Source organism: Magnolia sinica, chromosome 2 (assembly GCF_029962835.1).
Source record: "Magnolia sinica isolate HGM2019 chromosome 2, MsV1, whole genome shotgun sequence".
Lineage (NCBI taxonomy): Eukaryota > Viridiplantae > Streptophyta > Magnoliopsida > Magnoliales > Magnoliaceae > Magnolia > Magnolia sinica.
The window spans coordinates 97,198,233-97,220,515 of record NC_080574.1 but is presented as its reverse complement, the minus strand read 5'-3'; the positions used below and the strand labels follow the sequence as shown (position 1 = coordinate 97,220,515).

General features: G+C 43.0%; 2 protein-coding genes across 2 annotated transcripts in view; both read right to left on the bottom strand.

Annotated features, from left to right (window-relative positions):
* The window catches only part of LOC131226513 (probable amidase At4g34880), a 96,035-nt gene extending 92,359 nt beyond the window's left edge, over window positions 1-3,676 (bottom strand). The window contains exon 1 of the mRNA XM_058222154.1: window positions 3,149-3,676. Within this exon, the coding sequence (XP_058078137.1) occupies window positions 3,149-3,676 (528 nt within the window). The remainder of the gene's footprint in view (window positions 1-3,148) is intronic.
* A 16,873-nt stretch (window positions 3,677-20,549) lies between these two features.
* LOC131226481 (uncharacterized) lies at window positions 20,550-21,641 on the bottom strand. The gene is made up of 2 exons (XM_058222152.1): window positions 21,025-21,641; window positions 20,550-20,811 (listed from the first exon to the last, which is right to left on the bottom strand). The coding sequence occupies exons 1-2, from the start codon at window positions 21,639-21,641 to the stop codon at window positions 20,550-20,552; spliced, it is 879 nt and encodes a 292-aa protein (XP_058078135.1).
* Window positions 21,642-22,283: the final 642 nt, after the last annotated feature.

Below are 22,283 nucleotides of genomic sequence, written 5' to 3'. Positions count from 1 at the left end.
CAAGCCTTTGTGATTCGATGGGAGAAGCCAACATGTTGGGTTAAAATTAATGTGGATAGTTCGGCCAGAGGAAACTCGAGGAGAGCAGGTGGGGGTGGTATTTGTAGAGGTGAGAAGGGGGAGTTCATCTTTACTTTTGCCGCCGGTTCGAACACCATTGCAGAACTTAGGGCGGTACATGACGGGCTTCTTTTTGGCCTTCAAAGGGGTATCACGAGAATCATAATAGAATCTGATTCAAGGTTGGTGTAGACATGATAAAGGGGGTTGTAAAGCCTGGGTGGAAATGGAAGGCTTCAATTTCAAGGATAAATCAACTAAAGAGGAAAGGTTTAATTCAGTTTGAGCATGTCCGGAGGGAAGGGAACGAAGGTGCAGATTTCATGGCGAGGCTTGGTAGTGTGTCTTAGGTGAACTCGTGGTTTGGTAACCATTCTGAGCTTCCAAATCAGGTTAGAGGAATTATTTTTCTAGATAAAGTAGGATTGTGATCGATAAGGATCATGTGAGTCCTTTTGGTGCAATTGTGCAGTTTTTCCTGTTTCTTATGATAGGCCCCCTCTTTTTTGTAAAGGGTGGCCCCAATGTACATTGCTTCTTTTCGAATGGAAAAACCTTTATTGGTTTTTTTTATTTATTATTTATTATTATTATTATTTTTTTTTTATGAGACCCATTTTCCTACGCATTGGCCCTTAATATGAATTTCATGGGTAATACTGTTAATTAAAGTTCCAAAGCAGTGGAGAATGTATCGGACGCCACTTGCCTGTGCCCCGGCCACGGGAAGGACCTGTGGTTGTAAGCGGATTGCGTACCGAGTAACTCAGTACGCTACGCGTAATTAGTAAACTTTGTGGGGCCCACTGTGATTGATGTATTTTATCCACTCGGTCCATCCATTTTACCAGATAATTTTATGTCTTTTGCCCAAAAATAAAGCATAAGCAAAGCTCAAGTGGACCACACCACAGTAAACAATGTGATTTGAATTTTGACCGTTGGAAAATTATTGGGGCCATAGACGTTTTAGATCAATCTGATTTTTTTCCCTTCATCCATGTCTGGGTGATCTTATGAGCAGGTTGGATGAAAAATAAACATCACTGTGGGTATCCGAAGGTTTCAACTGCGGAAATCATTATTTCCACTGTTTCCTGTGATATGGTTTATTTGAGCTTTGGATATGCTTCAAATTTGGGCCCAGCTAGTAAAATGAGCTGAAAAAACGGATAGATTGCGTGGATCAACTACATACATTGACGATGGGCCAACAGAGTTTACTCAGTACCATAAAAGCTTAAGTACCCAATCCGATTTCCCTCTGGTTGGAAGCTATGTGGGCCCATGGAGATGTCCATGACAAATGCACTCCATCCATCAGTTTGGCAAGGCCACAATAAGGCCAGAGTCCAAAATCAAGCAGACTCAAAGCGCAGGTTGGCCCCATCCTAAGAAACTGTTAGAACAGATGTATCCACCCTTGAAACCTTTTAACGGCCGTCATGATGTTTACATGCCATCCAAACTCTTCACATGGTTATTACTACTCAGATAACCCAAGGTTGAAATATCATCCTCGTACAAAACTTCTGTAACTCCAAAAGATTGTAATGCAAAATTGGCCCTAGGTGATCCCTTCTCTCTGACAACTGGTACTTGCAAAATCAAATTTAACGAAAGCTATTGTTTAACATAATTGTTGATTTAATTGAGGACCAGGCCATGGCCGATGCATGCATTCAACGCCGGCACATGTACGGAACCAAATTTGGATAGGTAAAACTGGGAAGCGGATTGGCTGGTGTACCAGCCGCCAGCGATATGTCTGGTGTGGGTACGTGTCGAGCAAAGACGAGCGTTGCAGCTCCGAGTTGTACCAACGGTTAAAAGTAGATCAAAGTCACATGGGCCACAAAATAATGTATTTATTATATCTACACCGTTCATCCATTCTGCGATATCCTTTTAGAGCACAATACCAAAAATTATTCATATCCAAAACTTAAGTGGATCACACCAGAAATAGCGGTGGGATAATCTCCCCATTAAAATATTTGTAGGGCCCACCATAGCGTTTATTTTCCATCCAATCTGTTTATAAGGTTACACAGACCCAGATGAAGAGTAAATAAAAGATAAAAAAATAAAATCTTATCCATCCAAAACTTCTGACCCCAAAACGCTTTCAATGGTAGACGTTCAATCCCCACAGCTTTTTGCAGTGAGGTTCACTTGATCTTTAGATCTATCTTTTTTTTCGGTTCAAGCGTTCGGACGAGCTTGCCAAATGATGGGACCCACAGAACTTGGTGACGTCAACACACCAGCCTTGTCGCTGGTGTGCGCTGCACCAGCCATATAGCCAATCCGCTTCCGTAAAACTGGCCGTGGCCTGGTGGAAATTGCTTCTGACTACTGACCAAGGTTACGAAGAATCCTAGTCACCGTGACCGTGACATGGCAAAATGAAATGGAGCCAAATGCCCGAAGGCCTTTAGGTAAAAACAAAACTGTCTGTCTTTTGCGCTTATACTCCAGGCCTCCGGTGACGTGGGTGGATCCCTAAATGTGGGGCCTTCTTAGTCCATATGTCTTACATGCATTCCATCCATCCGTTTCTCCATTTAATTTTAGAGCACCAGCCCACAAATTCAGCAGATCCAAATGTCAGGTGGACCACGCGTAGGAAACATTGGTGATTGACTGCCCACCGTTAAAAACTTCCTGGGGGCCACCGGAATGTTTCTGTGCCATCCAACCTGTTGAAACAATTGGTAAGGTCACAGAGACCTGGATAAAGGGACCACACAAATATCAGTTCGATCGAAAACTTTTGTAGACCCAGTAAGTTTGTAATAGAAAGCAACACTATTTCCTGTGGTGTGGTCAACCTGAGATTTCGATCTACTGAAATTTTGGGCTTAGACACTAAAATGGTCTGGAAAAACGGATGAACGGCATGGATTCAATACACATATATCAAGGTGGTACTCACCCACCTCGCCCGCAGGCCTCCCATCTGATGTGTATGTGCATTTTCATTGGAATATGCCAGACAATTTGTATCCCCATGGCCATGGCATGGTTCAATAGTCATAGTTTAGAGAGAGATTTGAACTAGGAAGAAAGAAAGGAGGAAACTCACTTTGCCTTGACCACCTCTGGCGCTCCATCCGTTGGGGGTGGATGTGGAACGAAATTTAGACCACTCACTGAGGCTGGCCTTCCCAAGGATGACAGCACCAGCATCCCTCAACCTCGTCACCACGCCCGCGTCTCGAGGAACAACTGAGCCGAGCAGGGCCAGCGAACCGGCAGTGCTGTTGAGTTGATCGGCTGTGGCGATGTTGTCCTTGAGCAGGATGGGGATGCCGTGAAGCGGGCCCTTGGAGCACTTCCCGTCGCTCCTTTCCTGGTCCGCCACGTCAGCCTGGTGGAGAGCATCTGGGTTGATCTCAATGACAGCATGCAGAATGGGGTTGAGGATCCGAATCTGGTCAAGGTAGAAGAGTACGAGTTGCCTGGAGCTAAGCTTCTGCTGCTGAAATGCCACCTGGATGTCATGGACTGTCGCTTCTTTTATGTTGAAGCCATGGTGACATGGTAGTAGCAATAGCAGCAGCAGGAAGAGGAACGGTGATGTTGATGATAATGGCAAGGAGAGGATTGCCATGGCCTCGGTGAATATAATGTTTCTTTAAACACTCTCCTGACCAGTAACCAACACTGGTTATGTGTGGCTAATATTAATAGAGTTAGCATCCTACATGAGGGCACACGTGCATTCGATTTAGAACGTTCATCAGGTGGTGACGTGACCTATCCACACCCATACCATATTTTGCCGCTGTAATTGGAGTTGAAATTATTTGAGATGTTCAGTTTTAAGGGCTCGATCATGAACCATCGCTCTTCCCAGAGTATCGGTCATAAAGGTTATAAAGGTTAAGCTTTTGCCTCTGCAGTGAATGCTGTTGTAATCGGATGTCTTAAATCTATAATTTTCACGCTGCTCCACCAGTCGAGGGGGCTGCTCGACCGGTCGAGGACAGCTCGACTCGAAGTCCAGTGTGTTTTTTCCTTTTAGGTGTCCAGACTGCTCGACCAGTTGAGGGTTACGTATATTCTATGCGGATTTTGTGCGGACTACATAAATTTGAGGCGGTTTCACAGAGGTGCGGAAGGGGAGTTTCCTAAACTATAAATATAGGTCCTTGAGGCCATTCTAGGGGATGTTAAGGCTTTCTAAAAGTTTTTCAAGGGTTCCTAAAAGGATTTTAAGGTTTCTAAAGAGTGTAGTAATGGTGAGATTCGAGGTTATTCGAATCAGGTAAGTCCTCTCTCTTTGTAATTTCTATTTCATAGTGGATTTCTGTCGCTTTGTGCCGTAGCTTTTTTCCGAAAGTGTTTTGCACGTTAAATCTTTGTATTTTCTTGTGATTGCTTGGTGTCATTGGATTGCTATCCTAGATCTACATCTGTGTGATTTCGCAGCACAAATACCCAACAAGTGGTATCAAAGACAGGTTAGGGCACAAATTTGAATATGAGGGATTAGTAATAATGGAAAGCACTAGGTATGATATTAAGAAGTATTCAGGGAAAAATAATTTTGAGTTATGGAAGATCAAGATGATCGGTTCCTTAATCAAGCAAGGCGAAGATGGTGCTCTTAAGGAGTGAAAGTCTACTATGATTGATGATAATTGGAATACTCTTGATAAGAAGGCTATATCATCAATCTATTTATGTCTCATGGATGAGGTTCTCTACAATGTCATGAGGGAGAAAACTCCAACTAAGTTATAAGCGAAGCTAGAGGATGTCTATGTGCAAAAATCCTCTGAAAATCGTCTGCACTTGAAGCGGCAGTAGTATAACTTCAAGATGGCAGAGGGTGGAGATATGGAGGCTCACATTAGTAACTTTAATAAATTGGTTTGCAAATTGCTGAATATGAAGGAAGTGATGAAAGATGAGGAACAAGCATGTATATTGCTAAATTCTCTTTCGACATCTTATAAGTCATTCAAGGACACAATATACTCTACAAATAAAACCCTGAGTGTCGACACTGTTATCTCAGCCTTTAAGGGAAGGTTATGAGAAAGCTTAAGGTCGACATGGGGATATATTCTGATGCATTGCTTATAAGGGGTATGAATTCTTAACAAGGTACAAGCTCTTCAGGTTCTAGGTCCAACTCTAAGGGCAAGGGCAAAGGAAAGATAAAGTGCTGGAATTATGGGATGGAAGGACACGTGAAGAAGGATTGTACAAATCCTAAATCTAAGAGAAAAGATTCTGAGGCTTCAACAGGGAGGCCAATGCTGCCACGTCAGATGGATCGAGTGGATGTGATGGTGATGTTTTGTTTGTGTTTACGATCAGACGGTCATATGATAATCATAAGGATGAGAGGATTCTAGACACAGGGGCATCTTTTCACATGAGTCCTCATTGGAGTTAGTTCACCAGTTACAGGGAGTGCGATTGTGGACAGGTGTTTATGGGCAATGACATTGCTTCTAATGTTGTGGCTATCGGTTCGGTGCGCATCAAGATATTTGATGGGGTGGAGCGTACCTTGACTGGTGTCAAGCACCTTCCTGATTTGAAGAAGAATTTGATTTCTCTTAGTCTGCTTAAGGCAATGGGCTGTAAGTTCACAGGTATTGATGGTGCTCTTAAGGTATCTAAAGAGGCACAAGTAATCATGAAAGTGCAACGACTCGGTAACATGTACATGTTGATCGAGAGCACTTCAAAAGGTAGAGCTGTAATGGCTGTAGTAGATTCCACCTTTACACGTGTGTGGCATGTTAAGCATGGCCACATGAGTGGGTAGGGCAGGAAGGATGTGACGCGCTAACAGAGATACAGAGCAGGTGGAGCAGTCACCTGTAAGAAGAATCACATGACATAATCGTAGGATATTAGTGAGGTACATGGATGACTCCAATATCGAAGGAGATTTGTCTTCTATTCAGATGGCTCTAGGTGAGCCTAGTGCTGAGAAGTGGAAGGTGTCTATAGGCGATGTGATGGACTCGTTGTACTAGATCAACACTTGGGAGCTAGTGGAGCTTCTAGTGGGCCAGGAAGCGGTTGGATGCAGGTGGATCTTCAGGAGGATACAACATAGATATAAGGTGACGTTGGTAGTGAAGGGTTATGCTCAGAGAGAAGGGATCAGCTTCTCAGATATATTCGCCTCGATGATATCTATTAGATTCGTGATTGGGGCTGGTTGGTTAATATGATCTTGAGTTGAAAGGATGGATGTGGAGTCTACACTTTTATATGGGAAATTGGAATATCATATCTATATAAAGCAACCAAAGTGGTTCGAAGTTTAAAGGGGCTGAGAAAAATACTTTGCAGGTGGTCGTGGTACGACCTGTCGCATAGGCAAGTGGTTTAATTCTTTCATGGTGAGTGAAGAATTGTATGTTGTTGACATGTAGATTGCCAATTATGACATGTCTGAAATCAAGGTACTGAAGACTCGGTTAAGTGGGACAATCAGGATAAAGGATCGAGGGGGCTGCAAAGATGGTTCTCAGCATTGAGACTGGAAGAAGAGTAGGCTTTGGTTATCTCAGGCAGAATATCTTAGGTAGGTATTGATCAAGGATTAATGGACCAGACAAAGCCAGAGAGCGTTCCTTATGCGTCTCTCCTCAAAGTTTTCCTCAGGACATATCTCAAAACAGATGAGGAAAATCAGGATGTATCTCATAAACCTTATTCAAATGCGGTTGGTAGTGTATGTCATGGTTTGAATTAGACCGGTTATTTCACAGGCTATCAATGTTGTGAGAAAATTCCTCGGCAAACAATATTGGGTAGCGGTGAGATGGTAAGAAGACTACGTCTTTACTTTTAGGAAGACAAGAGCGAAGGTGGTCGAGCACGTGGATTCTAATCCAGGAGACATGCTCACATAGAACGTTCCTGCAGAGAAGTTCAAGTTCTGTGCAACTTCTCTGGGCTTGGCGATGACGGAAAAGGAGGACGGAGTGTGCACGAGAAGGTATGGTGTGATGTAGAGATAAGAGAAAAGGTTAAAAAGCTATACGGTTGAAGATTGAAGACATGGTTGAGATTGTTATAATCAGATGTCTTAAATCTGTAATTCTTGCATTGCTCGACCAACCGAGGGGGCTGCACGACCGGTTGAGGGGGCTGCTTGACTGATCGAGGACAGCTCGACTCAAAGTCCAACGTGTTTTTTCTTTTAGGTATCTGGGCTACTCCACCAGTCGAGGGTCAAGCTCGACCGATCGAGGGTGCCCTTCAACCAATCGACGACCTGGCTCAACTAGTCGAGGGTTACGCAGATTCTATGCGGATTTTGTGCGAAATGCGTAAATTTGATGCGGTTTCGCAGAGGTGTGGAAGGGGAGTTTCCTAAACTATAAATAGGGGTCCCTAGGGCTATTCTAGGGGATGTTAAGGCTTTCAAAAATTTTTTTAAGGGATCCTAAAAGGGTTTTAGGGTTTCTAAAGGGTGTGGCAAGGGTGAGATTCGAGGTTGTTCAAATCGGGTAAGTCCTCTCTCTTTGTAATTTCTATTTCATAGTGGATTTCTGTCGCTTTATGCCGTGGTTTTTTCCCGAAAGGGTTTTTCACGTTAAATCTTTGTGTTCTCTTGTGATTGCTTGGTGTCATTGGATTGTTATCTTAGATCTAGATCTATGTGATTCCTCAGCAGAAATCCCCAACAAATACAGCGTGAGCCCCCGCCCTTGGGCTCACATGCAGACGGTCCAGACTCATTGTTAAAGCATCCATTATAATAATAATAATAATAACAATAATAATAATTATTATTATTATTGATACAAAAATATGGTTCACCTTCACCGAGCTCCTAGATCCTAGCACCTGCACAAAGAAACGACAATGGAGACTGGTGAGAGCAGGGGACCCTCCGATGTCAGAGTTAGGCCTGAAATCTAGGTCTAAGTTGAGTGAATGGGGTTTTGGGTGAGAGATTCTATGTACCTGTCCCAATGATAGAACTCTGTATTTATAGTGTAGGGTAGGACGTGGGAGTCCATTGAGCTCGGCACGATATCAACCATTTGGATAGACATGCGTGAAACGTGACGCTGGCGGTTATACTAAGATTGTGCACCAAATGTTACTCTTATCGTGCGTTACTGGAGTTGGTTTCTAATCGTGATTTTAGGTCATCTATCATTCGAGCCGAGCTTATCAAGTCTAAGCCTGATGGCTTTTTTGGTAAGGCCCTAATCTCAGCTGATGTCGGAATAGACAGTTTGTGTTGATTCCTTATCTAATTTGCTTGGTTCTAGAATCAGTTTATATTTGAAGTTGGTTCGATAGAGAGAGACTATGGTAAGTTACTACAAGATCGGCCACGCCGACGTTGTTATAACTTCGCTGAGCGGCATGAGACGGGCAAGACCATATTTCCCATAACAAAAGCCTCCTACTCTTTGAGTCCGAGCTCAGACTCAGGGAGTAAATGCCTGGGAAGGTGGTTCGTCACACTCCTCATGATGGTGATAGTCGGCAAAATCGGAACAAATCTCACAATCATGACTCACTGCCATCGAGACTTCGTACTACGGTGGCAACTCTTCAGTTGTCAACCTGTGGGAGGTGAGCATGTGGCTATAGTCGGGGTTCGTATCACCAGGGTGAACAAGAAGTCGCCGCGTGGACACTGGCAGATGGAGGGAGGACTCTTCACGTGCTGCATTAACTACCAGGGCGCTGCCACGTGCAATCCTGTGCTCAGCAAGTCAACTCCTCACCTACCATAATAAATGTTTGTCATGATTGCTCTTCGACTAAGAACAATATAAAAGCCTTTATGTCCTTCATTTGGCTTATCATTTGCTTGCTGTCATTTTACCGTTGTGACTTTTAGAGTAAGCGAATTCCTGTGAGTCTCCCCGTACTCTTCTTTTTAATTTCTCAAATTTTCACTTTTCCATCATTCTCAAAGCCGAACAGTTTGGATGACATCCGTGAGGGATATGCTTTCAAGGTCGATAGTGATCTAGAGAGTGGATTCTAGGCTTGGGGGATCGGCAGAGATCTTGACCGCAATACATCTGACTCCTCGGGCCAAGAAAACTAAGGGTTTGAAGGCCACTACTCCGGCGAAGGAAAAAAAGAGGGTTCCCTGAGCCCCCGCCTCAAGGATGGATGCCAGGCCTGTGGGTGGGTGTCCTGCCGAGCTTGTCCCAGGGGATTTAGTTCTAATCAACTCCCAAATGGCCAGTATCCGAGCAGTGTACCAGATCCCAGACTCTGTGAGTATCTAGGCCCCTGCTCCGCTTGACGCCCCTGGGAACTCGGCCGAGGGCGAAATAGTTGTCTTCAACTGTGCTCTTCAGTGTGGGCTACAGTTCCCGATTCATTCGTTTGTGTGGGAGATGATTGCACATTTGAAGTTGGCCTCGGGTCAACTCTCCCTAAATGCTTGGAGGTCGCTGATTGCTGCCTTCATTATCTGGCATCAGCTAAAGAACAAGGGTCTGATGCCAAATGAATTTATGTACGTCTACCAAGCCAAGCAAGACCCGTAGGAGCTGTGCTAGTATTACTTCTCAACAAGGCCTAATCGCAGTAAAGGCCTTGTCGTCGAGCTCCCGACCTCCAACATTGACTGGAAAAATAAGTGGTTCTGGGCCTCGGGGGAGTGGGAGGTGTCCACCGCTGAGCTTAGGAATCTTCAGGTCAAGGTTCCCACAAAATTCTCCACTCTAAGTCAGACATTTTGGAGGAATTCGTACTTATTTCCATGCACAAGATTTTGTAGGATAATGAACTATCCTTGCAATTTACGGAAAGTTCGCCAGAGATTTCCTTCTTCCTCCGAGCCTAGGTTGATAGAGCGCTGGTACTAAAACAGGAGTTCCGTGTCTGGCATGAGCTTATCACCCTCGAGAATGTCCATAAATCTGGCCTTTGTAGATTTATTCCTCTTCCTTCTGCTCTCGGTAAACGCTTATCTACATTTCAATTCTTATTGCCTGAAGTTTTTCTGTGCGGAGCTGTGTTATGAAGGTATGGCCAAGCTTTCAGGAACCAATAAGAGGAGGCAACCCCCACCCCTTAATGAAATCTTTCGGGTGAAAGTTACTGCTTGGAAGAAAGGAACGTCTTCCGTCCCCCGAGCAGTTCCTAATCAAGCCTCAGCCGAGCCCATGCCCGGCCTGGATCCTGCTAGTGTTGCTAGGGAGCCTATGGTCATCTCGTCCCAGCTTGAGATGTGGGGGGACGAGCTTCCAGAGCTCGTCACCCCTACTCTGTCAGAGGCTAGGAGGGAGGCTGAGAGGATGGATGAAAATATGCCCATATTTCTCATGCCCGCAGAAGTTAACTATCTGACCAGCAAAATGGGTTTGCCGATCAGGAGGGCAGAGGTGCCTACAGCCGAGCCCCAGGCATCGGTTGCCAGTGGTGTCAGCAGCATTGCTTAGTCTGCTCCTCCCTCTGGAGTGGAAGCTTATCCTTCAGGCCATTATATGTCTTGCTTAGTCGACTGGGTGGCCAAGCATGTTCCAGAGGCCGAGATCAACTTTCTCACTCGCTGACTTGAAGCTTTTCTGACCGACCTCACCTCAGTTTGCTACAAGGTAGGTGCTTTATTTCATCCGAGCAATTTCCCTTGATTCTGAACCATCCTCCTTAATTCTGATCCATTTCGCATTTTATCGGTCCAGACGATCCCTATGCTCCTATCTACTTGGGAGAAATTGATGGAGAAGACCAAAAAGGCAGAGGCCGTGGAGATGACCCTCTAAGCGAATGAAGTTCTTTGGAGGGGGAAGGCTGAGATTGAAGCACTCTTAAGGGCCACTGGCGAGGAGCGAGACCTTCTGAAGGGCTAGCTGGGGGAGTGCCTGGTTAGGGAGAGGGCGATTGAGCTAAAGCAGTCAAAGGTCGATGCTACTGCCAAGATGGAGAAGTCTCTGGCTACCCAACAAGTTGAGTTTGATGCCTCGGCGGCATCCATTATTGATGTTGCTTTTAAAGAGTTCAAATCCTCGGTAGAAAGAGTTGTCGAGGCCGAGAGCACCTATCTTTGTGGCTATGACGCATGCTTTGAGGATGTCAGGGATCTATACCCTGACCTCAACCTCGGCGCTCTTGCTGCATAGGCAGCTGGAGAGGTGCCACCCAAGCAAGCTCCTCTTGCCGACCAACCCCCTACCACTGACCCATCTGCTCCTCGGGCTGATTAATTTGTCCTTTATTGCATTATATATATATATATATATATTGTTTGATCGGATATTGTGGCAACTTAATGGCACCCTTTTGGAGAATATTTTTTGAATACTTGGATTATTTTAACGCTTTTATTTTATGGCCATGCTTTGTTTCATGTTTGATTGCATTCGTAACTTTGCCTCTTAGATTGTCCTTTATAATTGACGAACTAGCCACTTCTTTAAGGGTCAGGTCATTGGAGGTTCATTTTCCTACACTTGAGGAAATGTCCTAGGTAGTTGGCAATTTTTGACTAACTAACCTTTTCTTTAAGGGGGTCATTAGAGGCTCAATTCCCTGCATTTGAGGGAAAGACCTCGATAGTTTACAATGGTTAACGGGATGACCACTTCTTTAAGGGTCATCCCATTAGTAGGGCCCCTTATGTGTTAGAGGCCTTACGTAAAGCGAATAGTGGTATGAAATGTAGGATCGGACGAGCTCGTGCTGAAGAATACATCTTTTTATTAAAGAGTAAATTCATCAAAAACAAGTGCACCCCCTTTTTTGTAAGGGCAATAGATTTTTAAATGCTCAACGTTCCATGGGTGTGGTAGTGGTCGACTTTCGAGATCTTCGAGTCAGTTGGAACTTAGCTTGGCCAAATTGGTCACCCAATAAGGACCTTCCCAGGTTGGTCATAGAGCCCCTGTACCAGGCCCGACAATGTTATGGAAGGTCTAGCGGAGGACAAGGTCTCGGCACCGAAAGCGACTCACTTTGACTCGAGAATTGTAGAACTGGGCCACCTGCTGTTGCCGAGCAGTTGTTCTGAGCACGGTTAGATCTCACACTTCTTCAAGGAGGTTGAGGTGTGCTACCATGTGCTCAGAATTCTGATTCAAATGAAATGATCACGCTTGATCTGTGGGGAGCCCTATTTCAACCGGGACCACTGCCTCGGCTCTAAAGGATAGAGAAAATGGAGTTTCGCCGGTTGAGGACCTAGCTATGGTCCTGTAAGTCCATAATACGAATGGGAGTTCTTCTACTTAGGCACCTTTTTCTTTCTCCAGCTTAGTCTTGAGGTGATTCTTTATTATCTTATTAACTGCTTCAACTTGTCCATTTGATTTGGGATGTTGAGGTGATGAATAGGCATTTCGGATGCCGAGCCTTTGGCACATTCCTCAAAACCTTTCTTTGTCAAACTGTTTCCCATTATCCGACACCATCGTATGTTGGATTCCAAACCTACAGATTATGTTCTTCCATACGAAGTCCGTCACCTTCTACTCGGTGATCCGAGTCAATGGCTCGGCCTCTGCCCATTTAGTGAAGTAATCGACTGCTACAATGCCATATTTTGTTTGCCCTTTACCTGGGGGCAATGGTCCAATAATGTTGATTCCCCACTGAGCAAATGGCCAGGGGCTTCTCATGGGGGTCAATTATTTTGCAGGTTGCCTGGGGATGGCTGTAAACCTTTGGCACTTGTTGTTACTGTCAGATGTCTTAAATCTGTAATTGCTGGTTTGATGACATCGAACTAACTTCGATGTCATCAAAGCAAACTCGATGAAATCAAAAATTTTTGCATTTTTCAACCCCAGTCGCTGGACAGTTTTGGTCCTTCTTCTGTGACATTGAAGGCTGCTCAATGTCATTAAAGGTTTACGCAGATTCGTTTGAGGAAACGCAAATTCTGTGAATTTTGTTTTCGATTTTGCTTAGGTTTCTTTCTAAACCTATAAATAGGCATGTATCCGGGACTAGGAGCTATTCTAAGGGGTTCTAAGTATTTCTAAAAGGGTTTTAGAGTTTCAAGGGGTGGAGAAAAGGAGAGGTTTGAGGATTGCTCAAGCCGGTTAAGTCCTCTATCTTTGTAATATGTGCTTTCATAGTGGAATTTTCTATCGCTTTGTGCCATGGATTTTTCCCGCAAGGGTTTTCCACGTTAAATCTCTGTGTTCTTTTATGTTTACTTGGTGATCTTTGATTGCTATCCTAGATCTAGATCTGTGTGATTCTATAGCACAAATCACAATAAGTGGTATCAGAGATATTGTTGGGGCACAGATCTGAATTTACATGATTAACAACAATGGAAAATTCCAAGTTTGGCATTGAGAAGTACTCAGGCAAAAGTAATTTTGAGTTATGGAAGATTAAGATGATTAGTCTATTAACTGAGCAAGGCGAGGTTAAGGCTCTTGAGGAGCAGAAATCGACTATGAAAGATGAAGAATGGGAGACCCTTGATAGTAATGTTTTAGCGTCCATCCATTTATGTCTCACGGATGAGGTTCTGTATAATATTTTGAGGGAGAAAACTGTAGCAATTTTATGGGCGAAGTTATGGACGATTAAGATGATTATATAATGTTTTGAGGGAGAAAATTGTAGCAAGTTTATAGGTGAAGTTATGGAAGATTAAGATGATTAGTTTATTAACCAAGCAAGGCGAGGTTAAGGCTCTTGAAGAGTGGAAATCGACTATGAAAGATGAAGAATGGGAGACCCTTGATAGTAATGCACTAGCCTCCATCCGTTTATGTCTCAAGGATGAGGTTCTGTATAATGTTTTGAGGGAGAAAACTACAGTAAGTTTATCGGTGAAGTTAAAGAACATTTATGCAAAGAAGTCCTTTGAAAATCACCTACACTTGAAGCTACAGTGTTATACCTTCAAGATGGTAGAGGGTGGAGATCTAGAAGCCCACATCAGTAACTTTAATAAATTGATGTGTAAATTGCTGGATATGGAGGAAGTGGTCAAAGATGAGGAACAAGTATATATATTGTTGAATTATCTTCCCGCATCGTATGAGTCATTCAGGGACACAATGTGCACCCAAAATAAAACCCTGAGTGTTGACATCGTTATCTCAGCCCTTCAACAGAAGGCTATGAGAAAGCTAAACGTAACATGGGAACATCTTCCGATGCACTGATTACGAGGGGCAGAGATTCTAAGCGAGGTATAAGATCTTCTAGACCTAGATCCAAATCCTAGGGCAAGGGCAAATGAAAATTAAAGTGCTGGAACTGTAGGATATCTGGACACATGAAGAAGGATTGTAGAAATCATAAAACGAAGTAAGAAAATTTAGCGGCTTCTTCCAAGGAGGCCAATGTTGTCACATCTAATTAAGAAATAAGTGGTGGTGATGTTCTATCTGTTTCCATGATTGGTCACTCATACAACAATCATGCAGATAAGTGTCATACAACAATCATGCAGATAAGTGGATCCTTGACATAGGAGCGTCATATCACATGACTCCTCTTCGGAATTGGTTGGCCAGTTACAAGGAATGCGATGGTAGATAGGTTTTTATGGGCAATGACAATGCTTGTAATATTGTGGCTATTGGTACTATGAGCATCAAGATGCTTGATGAGATAGAGCGTACCTTGACTGATGTCAAGCACGTTCCTGATATGAAGAAAAGTCTGATTTCTCTTGGAGTACTCGAGGCTATAGGGTGCAAGTTCACTGGTATTGATAATGTCCTAAAAGTTTCAAAAGGGGTACTCGTGATCATGAGAGCGTAAAGGCACGGTAACCTTTATAAGTTGATCAGGAGCACTTCAACAGGTGGAGCGGTAGCAGTTATTACAGATTTCACGTCCTTACGTATGTGGCATGCTCATCTGGGCCATATGAGCGAGCGAGGCATGAAGGTATTTTCTAATCGATGTTTGATTCTAGCTTTTAAAAATTCTGATTTAGATATATGCGAGCATTGTATATATGGTAAATAATATAGATTATCTTTTAAAACTTGAAAACATGTATGTAAGGGAGTTCTTGATTATGTGCACTTTGACGTATGGGGCCATCGCCAGAAGTTTCCATTGGGGGGTTGTCATCGTTTGTTTCATTCATTGACGACTACTCCAGGAAAGTTTAGGTTTACTTCATGAAACATAAATCCAATTGTTTTCACCATATTCAAATAATAGAAGGCAATGGTGGAAAAATAGTCACGATAAAAAATAAATGTTTTAAGAATTGATAATGGTTAAGAATTTACTTCCACTAAGTTTAATGAATATTGTAATAATAAAGGGATCATTAGGCACAACACAGTGCGCCACACACTCGAAAAAAATGGTGTGGCTGAACGAATTAATCGAACTCTCTTGGAGAGGGCCCAATGCATGTTAAGTAATGCTGCATTGGGCAAGGGCCTATAGATAGAGGTCGTTAACGCGGCTTGCTATTTGGTGAATCTGTCCCCATCTATGGCAATTGAATGTAAAATCCCAAAGGAAGTATGGAGTGGTCATAAGCTAGACTATTTAGATTTGCACATATTTAGTTGTGAGGCTTACTCTCATGTACCATTTGTTGAGAGGGATAAGCTATACCATAGAGCCAAAAAGTATATTTTTATTGGCTTTGGTGTTGGTGTGAAAGATTACAGGTTATTCGACAAGGTCACACGCAAGGGCATCACTAGCCGTGACGTTAGATTCGATAAAAGCTCCCTATTCCACAATAATGATCGGAACGAGCAAGAGGAGATTAAAAGGTTGATCATAAACATCTAGATTGACACAGATGATACTTGGCAGAGACAGATGCGCAAACAGAGGTGCAGAATCAGGTGGAGTAACTACTTGTGAGAAGGAACCCACTACGTGATTGCAGGTTACTGGCAAGATATAGAGACGACTTTAATATTGCATATACCCTCGTTACAAATGAGGGAGACCCGTCTACTACTTAGGAAGCTCTCAGTGAACCTGATGCAGAACAATGGAAGAAAGTTATGGACGATGAGATGGACTCATTGCACAAAAATCACACATGGGAGCTAGTGGAGCTTCCAATAGACTGAAAAGTGATCAGATGCAAGCAATTATTTAAAAGGAAATAAGATAGATACAATGCAAGGCTGGTAGTGAAGGGTTATGCTCTAAGAGAAGAAATCGACTTCACTAAGATATTCGCACCGATGGTTAAGGAGGTGTCTATCAGATTCGTGTTGGCGCTGGTTGCCTAATACGATCTCAAGCTAGAACAGATGGATGTCAAGACTGCATTCCTGCACAGGGAGTTGGAAGAGCAGATATACAAAAAACAATCAGAGGGCTACGAAGTTAAAGAGGCAGAGAAAAAGGTTTACAAGTTAATGAGGTTGTTGTACGGCCTGAAACAGTTGCCTAGGCATTAGTATAAAAAAATTGATTCTTTCATATTGAGTTAAAAATTTACTCGGAGTGAATATGATCACTATATCTATTACAAGATACTTAGTGATGAAAAATTCATTATCCTAGTATTGTATGTTGATGATATATTAATTGCCTATCTTGATATGTCAAAAATCAACATACTGAAGGCTCCCTTATCAAGGACATTTGAGATGAAAGGTCTGCGGGCTGCAAAAAGGGTTCTCGACATAAATATTCATAGAGACAGGAAGAATAGTAGGCTTTGGTTATCATAGGAAGAATACCTTAAAAAGGTGCTAATCAAGTATGAGATGGATTAGGCAAAGCCAGTGAGCGTTCCCCACGCAGCTCACTTCAAGCTTTCCTCAGAACAATGTCCTAAATCAAATGAAAAAAAATAGGTTATGTCTCATGTGCCTTATTCGAATGCAGTTGGCAGTTTAATGTATCTCATGGTCTTTATGAGACCAGATATTTTACAAGCAGTCGGTGTTGTGAGCAGATACATGTCAAACCCCAGCAAGCAACATTAGCAAGCGATTAAATGACTACTTCGATACATTCGAGCTACGAAAGACTACTCTTAACTTTTGAGAAGACAGGGGCAAAGTTGGTAGGGTATGTAGATTCAGAAGCAACATTAGCAAGCGATTAAATGACTACTTCGATACATTAGAGCTACGAAAGACTACGTCTTAACTTTTGAGAAGACAGGGGCAAAGTTGGTAGGGTATGTAGATTCAGACTACGCGGGCAATTTGGATTCCAGAAAGTTAACTTCAGGTTACTCGTTTGTAATAGCGGGTAGAACAATTGGTTGGATGCCGAAGCTTCAGTCTGTGGTGGCTCTTTCCATGACTGAAGCAGAATATATGGCAGTTGCGAAAGCGTTTAAAGAAGGTGTTTAGCTCAGAGGCATGATAAATCAATTGGGACTTCAACAGAAGGTCGTGCCGGACTTTAGCATGATAAATTAGTTTGGCTCAGAGACATGATAAATCTTCTATTTATCACTCACACACTAAACACATTAATGTTCGTCACCATTTTATCCAACAGGTACTTGAGGAAGGAGGCGTAAGACTGGAGAAGATTTAGACTAGCATGTATCCAGCAGACATGCTTACCAAGGTTGTTCCTACGGAGAAGTTTAAGTTCTGTTCAACTTCTTTGGGCTTGGCGATGGCCTAAAAGAAGGACGAGTGCACATGAGAAACGTTAATGAAGCTATGATGTGAGACAAAGATAAGAGAAGGAGATAAGAAGCTATACATTTAAAGATTGAAGACATGGCAGAGATTGTTACTGTCAGATGTCTTAAATCTGTAATTACTGGTTCGTTGACATCGAAGGTTTATACAGATTCTGTGAATTTTGTTTCCAATTTTGCTTAGGTTTCTTTCAAAACCTATAAATAGGCATGTATACGGGACTAGGAGCTATTCTAAGGGGTTCTAAGTATTTCTAAAGGGTTCTAGGGTTTCAAGGGGTAGAGAAAAGGAGAGGTTTGAGGATTGCTTAAGTCGGGTAAGTCCTATATCTTTATAATCTATGCTTTCATAGTGGAATTTTCTATCGCTTTGTGTTGTGGTTTTTTCCCGTAAGGGTTTTCCATGTTAAATCTCTGTGTTCTTTTGTATTTGCTTAGCGCTTTTAGATTGCTATCCTAGATCTAGATCTGTGTGATTCTATAGTACAAATCATAACACTTGTCGCATCTCTGGGTAAAAACCTTTGAATCCTCCTACAAGGTCGGCCAAAAGTATCCTTGTCAGATAATCTTTTGGGCCAGGGTTCGGCCACTGGAATGGTTGCTATAGATGCCCTCATGAGTCTCTCTCAAGACGTAGTCAGCTTCTTCAGGGCGAAGACATCTCAAGTAAGGCATGAAGAATCCTTTCTTTTATAGAATATCGTTCAATAATTGCATACCGAGCCGACCTGAGCCTTAATCGTTGTGCTTCTAACTTGTCCTTGGGGAGCTTTCCTTCTCAGATATACTCAATGATCAGATCTATCCAACTCGGGGTTGCTCGCACAAGTTGAATAACTTTTTGGTTTGCGCTGTCGACACTTGGTTTGGCGAGGAATTCTATCAGGATGACCGTCAGAATGTCCTCATCAGTTGCTGAGGCTAACTTCGCAAGAGCGTCTGCCCATGAATTATCAGACCTCGGGATTTGGCTAATTTTACAACTCTGAAATTTGTCAATCATCTTTCAAGATTCATCTAAATGTACAATCATTCGAACTTCCTTTGCCTGATATTTCGCTGATATTTGGTTAACGACGAGCTCGAATCGCACCGAACCTCGAGTCTTTAAACTCCTATAGAGGCTAGTAGATTGAGCCCGACTAGTAATGCTTCGTACTTAGCCTCATTGTTCCAAATGCAAAAATAGAGACTTACAGCATACTGGATGATCATCTAGTTAGGGACTTATAGGACGATACCTACTCCGCCTCGCCTCGAATTAGACGACCCATCTACATAGAGTATCCAGCTGTTAAAGTCAATCTTCTTTGTCCCAGGGTCTTCGACCAATTGGCCAGGTTGGAGAGTTTCACCCTCCTGTTTCGATGTGAATTCTAATGTAGAGTGGATCATGAACACTATCATGTCTAAGATGGATCAAAGAAGGCCCGATCAGAGGCAGAAGTCATCAAGATCGTCAGAACCTTAAAACAAGCATATCTCACAAACCGGAATGAGTTGCTCAACGTACCATATATGATTTTGGGTAAGACAAGATACTTTAGCCAACCAACCTAGATATGTATGGTTACCCATGCTGAATTTGTGAGATTCTATCATATCGACGGCCGAATTCCATGTTTAGTTCCGTTTTTACTATAAATAGTAAATTTTAGTTTGATTATAACTCTTCATCCGTTGGGCTTTAAGAGTTGTGTCCAACATGAAAAGTGATTAGAATAATTAGGAAAATAACATGGTTAAGCCACATAGGACACTTACTATAAAAAGTAAATTCACTATTGATAGTAAGTTACGAATTTTAGGAAGTTTTAGTTATAGTTTGATTCTGATTTCTCTCCCATTGTTTAGTATCCCTATTTAAAGGGTTTTGAACTCATTTATTTAATTAATCAATTAAAATTAGAATTTATTTTTATTTTCTTGCTTTCTTTCCTCATGGATTTGAGAAGTCTCTATGAGGAGTCCAGAGAAGCTCCCTGGATTTGGAGTAGTTATCCTTAAGGAAGACGGTGATCGACCTCATCACGTTCATCCTTGCATTAACTTCTAAGCCAGATGGCTCTCTCGAACCACTTGTAGTGGCCTCATCGTCTTAGACGAAAAGTGCTGCGATGAAATCAACCACTACTTGACCTTTGATAGTTGTCCTGGGCTGGTACCAAATGTCAAATTCTTCGAGCTTGACTGCCCACTTGGTCAGTGGCCCTGACACCTCAATTTTCTGGAGAACTTAGTGAAGAGGCTGATCGATGAGGACCGCTATGGTGTGTGCTTAGAAGTAGGGGCGGAGTCGTTTGAACGAAATTATTAGTGCGAGTGCGAGCTTCTCTATACTTGGATATTGGGTCTCGAAGTGGACCAATGCCTTGTTGACATAACAAACAGGGTATCATTTTCCTTCCAATTCCCAGACAAGGGTCGAGCTTATGGCTGAAGGGGACACGACCAGGTAAATTTGTAATGAATCTCCTTCCACTGGCTTTGATAGTAACGGGGGTGATCCCAAATACCTCTTTAACTACTAGAATGCTTGCTCGCAGTCCGAGGTCCACTCCGCCTTCTTATTGCCTTTTACTTGTTGAAAGAACGGGAGACAATTGTCTATTTCCCTCGAGACGAATCGCCTGAGGGCTGCCACCCTTCCAATGAGACATTGGATCTCTTTCAGTGTTCGGGGAGACCCCATGTCTAGTAGAGCTTTAATCTTATCTGGATTTGTCTCGAGCCCCCTCTGGCTAACCTGGAAACCGAGTAACTTACCTGAGCTGACCTCGAACGCACACTTGGTCAGATTCAGTTTCATCCGGTACTTCCTCAAGATAGAGAATGTTTCACTGAGGTCATTTAAATGATCGGCCTCCATGACACTTTTTACTAATATGTCATCGACGTATAGTTCCATTGTGTGACTGATCTGCTAAGAAAACATCTTGTTCACCAGTCATTGGTATGTTGTCCTTGCATTTTTCAGACCGAACGGTATGACCTTATAACTGTAAAGGCCTTTATCGGTGAAAAAAGTAGTCTTCTGCTTATTCGAGGAATGCATCGCTATCTGGTTGTAGCCTGAATATGCATCCATGAACATCAAGAGCTTGTGCCCAGCAGTGTTGTCAACCAGTTGGTCGATTTTGGGAAGAGGGAAGCTGTCCACTGGGCATGCCTTGTTCATATCAGAATAATCGACGCAAACTCGCCATTTCCTGTTCAATTTTTTAACCGACACCACGTTAGAAATCCACTTGGGATAATAAACCTCCTCGATGAAGCCTGCATCAAGTAGTTTCCCGACCTCCTTAGCGATTGTCGCTTATCGTTCAGGCTCGAACGTCCTTCTCTTTTGCTTGATCGGTTTGAAAACATTTAGTTTATGAACCATCACCTTGGGATCAATACCTGACATATCTTGATGAGACCAGGTGAATATATCCTTGTTTTGCCTAAGAAAATTAATCATCTGAACACGATGGTCAGGGTCTAGAGACGTTTCGACCTGTACAGTTTTGCTAGGGTCGTTTTCGTCGAGCGGAATGGTTATGAGTTCCTCCATCGGAGAACCTTTTTCTAGCAACTCTTCCCTAGGGTCGAGCGATTTGATCATAAGAGCTTGCTTAGGTATACCTTTCCGTAACGCAACCGAATAACAGTGCCGAGCCTCACACTGGTCTCCTCGAAGGTAACTGACCCCACCTATGGTGGGGAGCTTCATCATTAAGTGGTATGTAGATACTACTGCCATCATGGAGTTGAGTGAAGGTCGTCTGAGGATGACGTTGTAGGTCGATGGACAATTTACCACTAGGAAGTCCACCATCAAGGTGACCTGGTTCTGCCCTTCTCTTGCTATGACACGTAGAGGGATCACACCCTTAAAGATGACCTTATCTCCTACAAAGCCACGCAGTAGGGTTTGGATGGGTGGGAGATGTGATCTGTCAATTTCGATCTTATCAAAGGCCTCAAAGTATAGTATATCAGCCAAACTACCTATGTCGAGCAGGATGCGGTACACCTTCCGATTGGCTATGGTCATAATCACCACTAAGGCATTGTCATGGAGGTGTCAAATACCTCACACATCATCTTCAGTGAAAGTCAAGCTACATGGATTCATATGTGGTTCTTTGCTCTGCCTTTCAGCTAGGTGGACGTAATACTTAGGATCATTGTTCCGAGCATGTGCTTTGCGCCCCCGGTTTGAATCTCTGCCCCCCGATGGTCCTCTATGAATAGTTTGGATCTCGATGTTATCATCTACCGTTCTGATTGGCTGCTGGTCTCTTTGAACTTGTTTATCCTCCTTGACATACTCTCGTAAGTGTCCTTTACAGATTAGGGTTTCAATTTCTTCCTTAAGGTTGATATAATCACTAGTGTTGTGGCCATGGTCACAGTAAAAGTGGTAGTATTTGCACTTATCATGTTGGCTTGTGTCGGTCTTCATATAGCTCGGCTACCTCAAAAGCTTCTTGTCTCGAATCTTTAAGAGAACTTGCTCTAGGGATGTGTTAAGGGTAGTGTATGAGCTGAACTTGCTTTCAGGCCTTCTGCTCGGCTTCTTGCCACGTGAGGTGTCTTCATCCGACCTCCTTTTGTTTGACTGTTGCGGAGCTTCTTCTTTGTGCTTCTTATCCCGTGAGGGATTTCCCGAGCTTTGAGAACTTTTCCATCAACT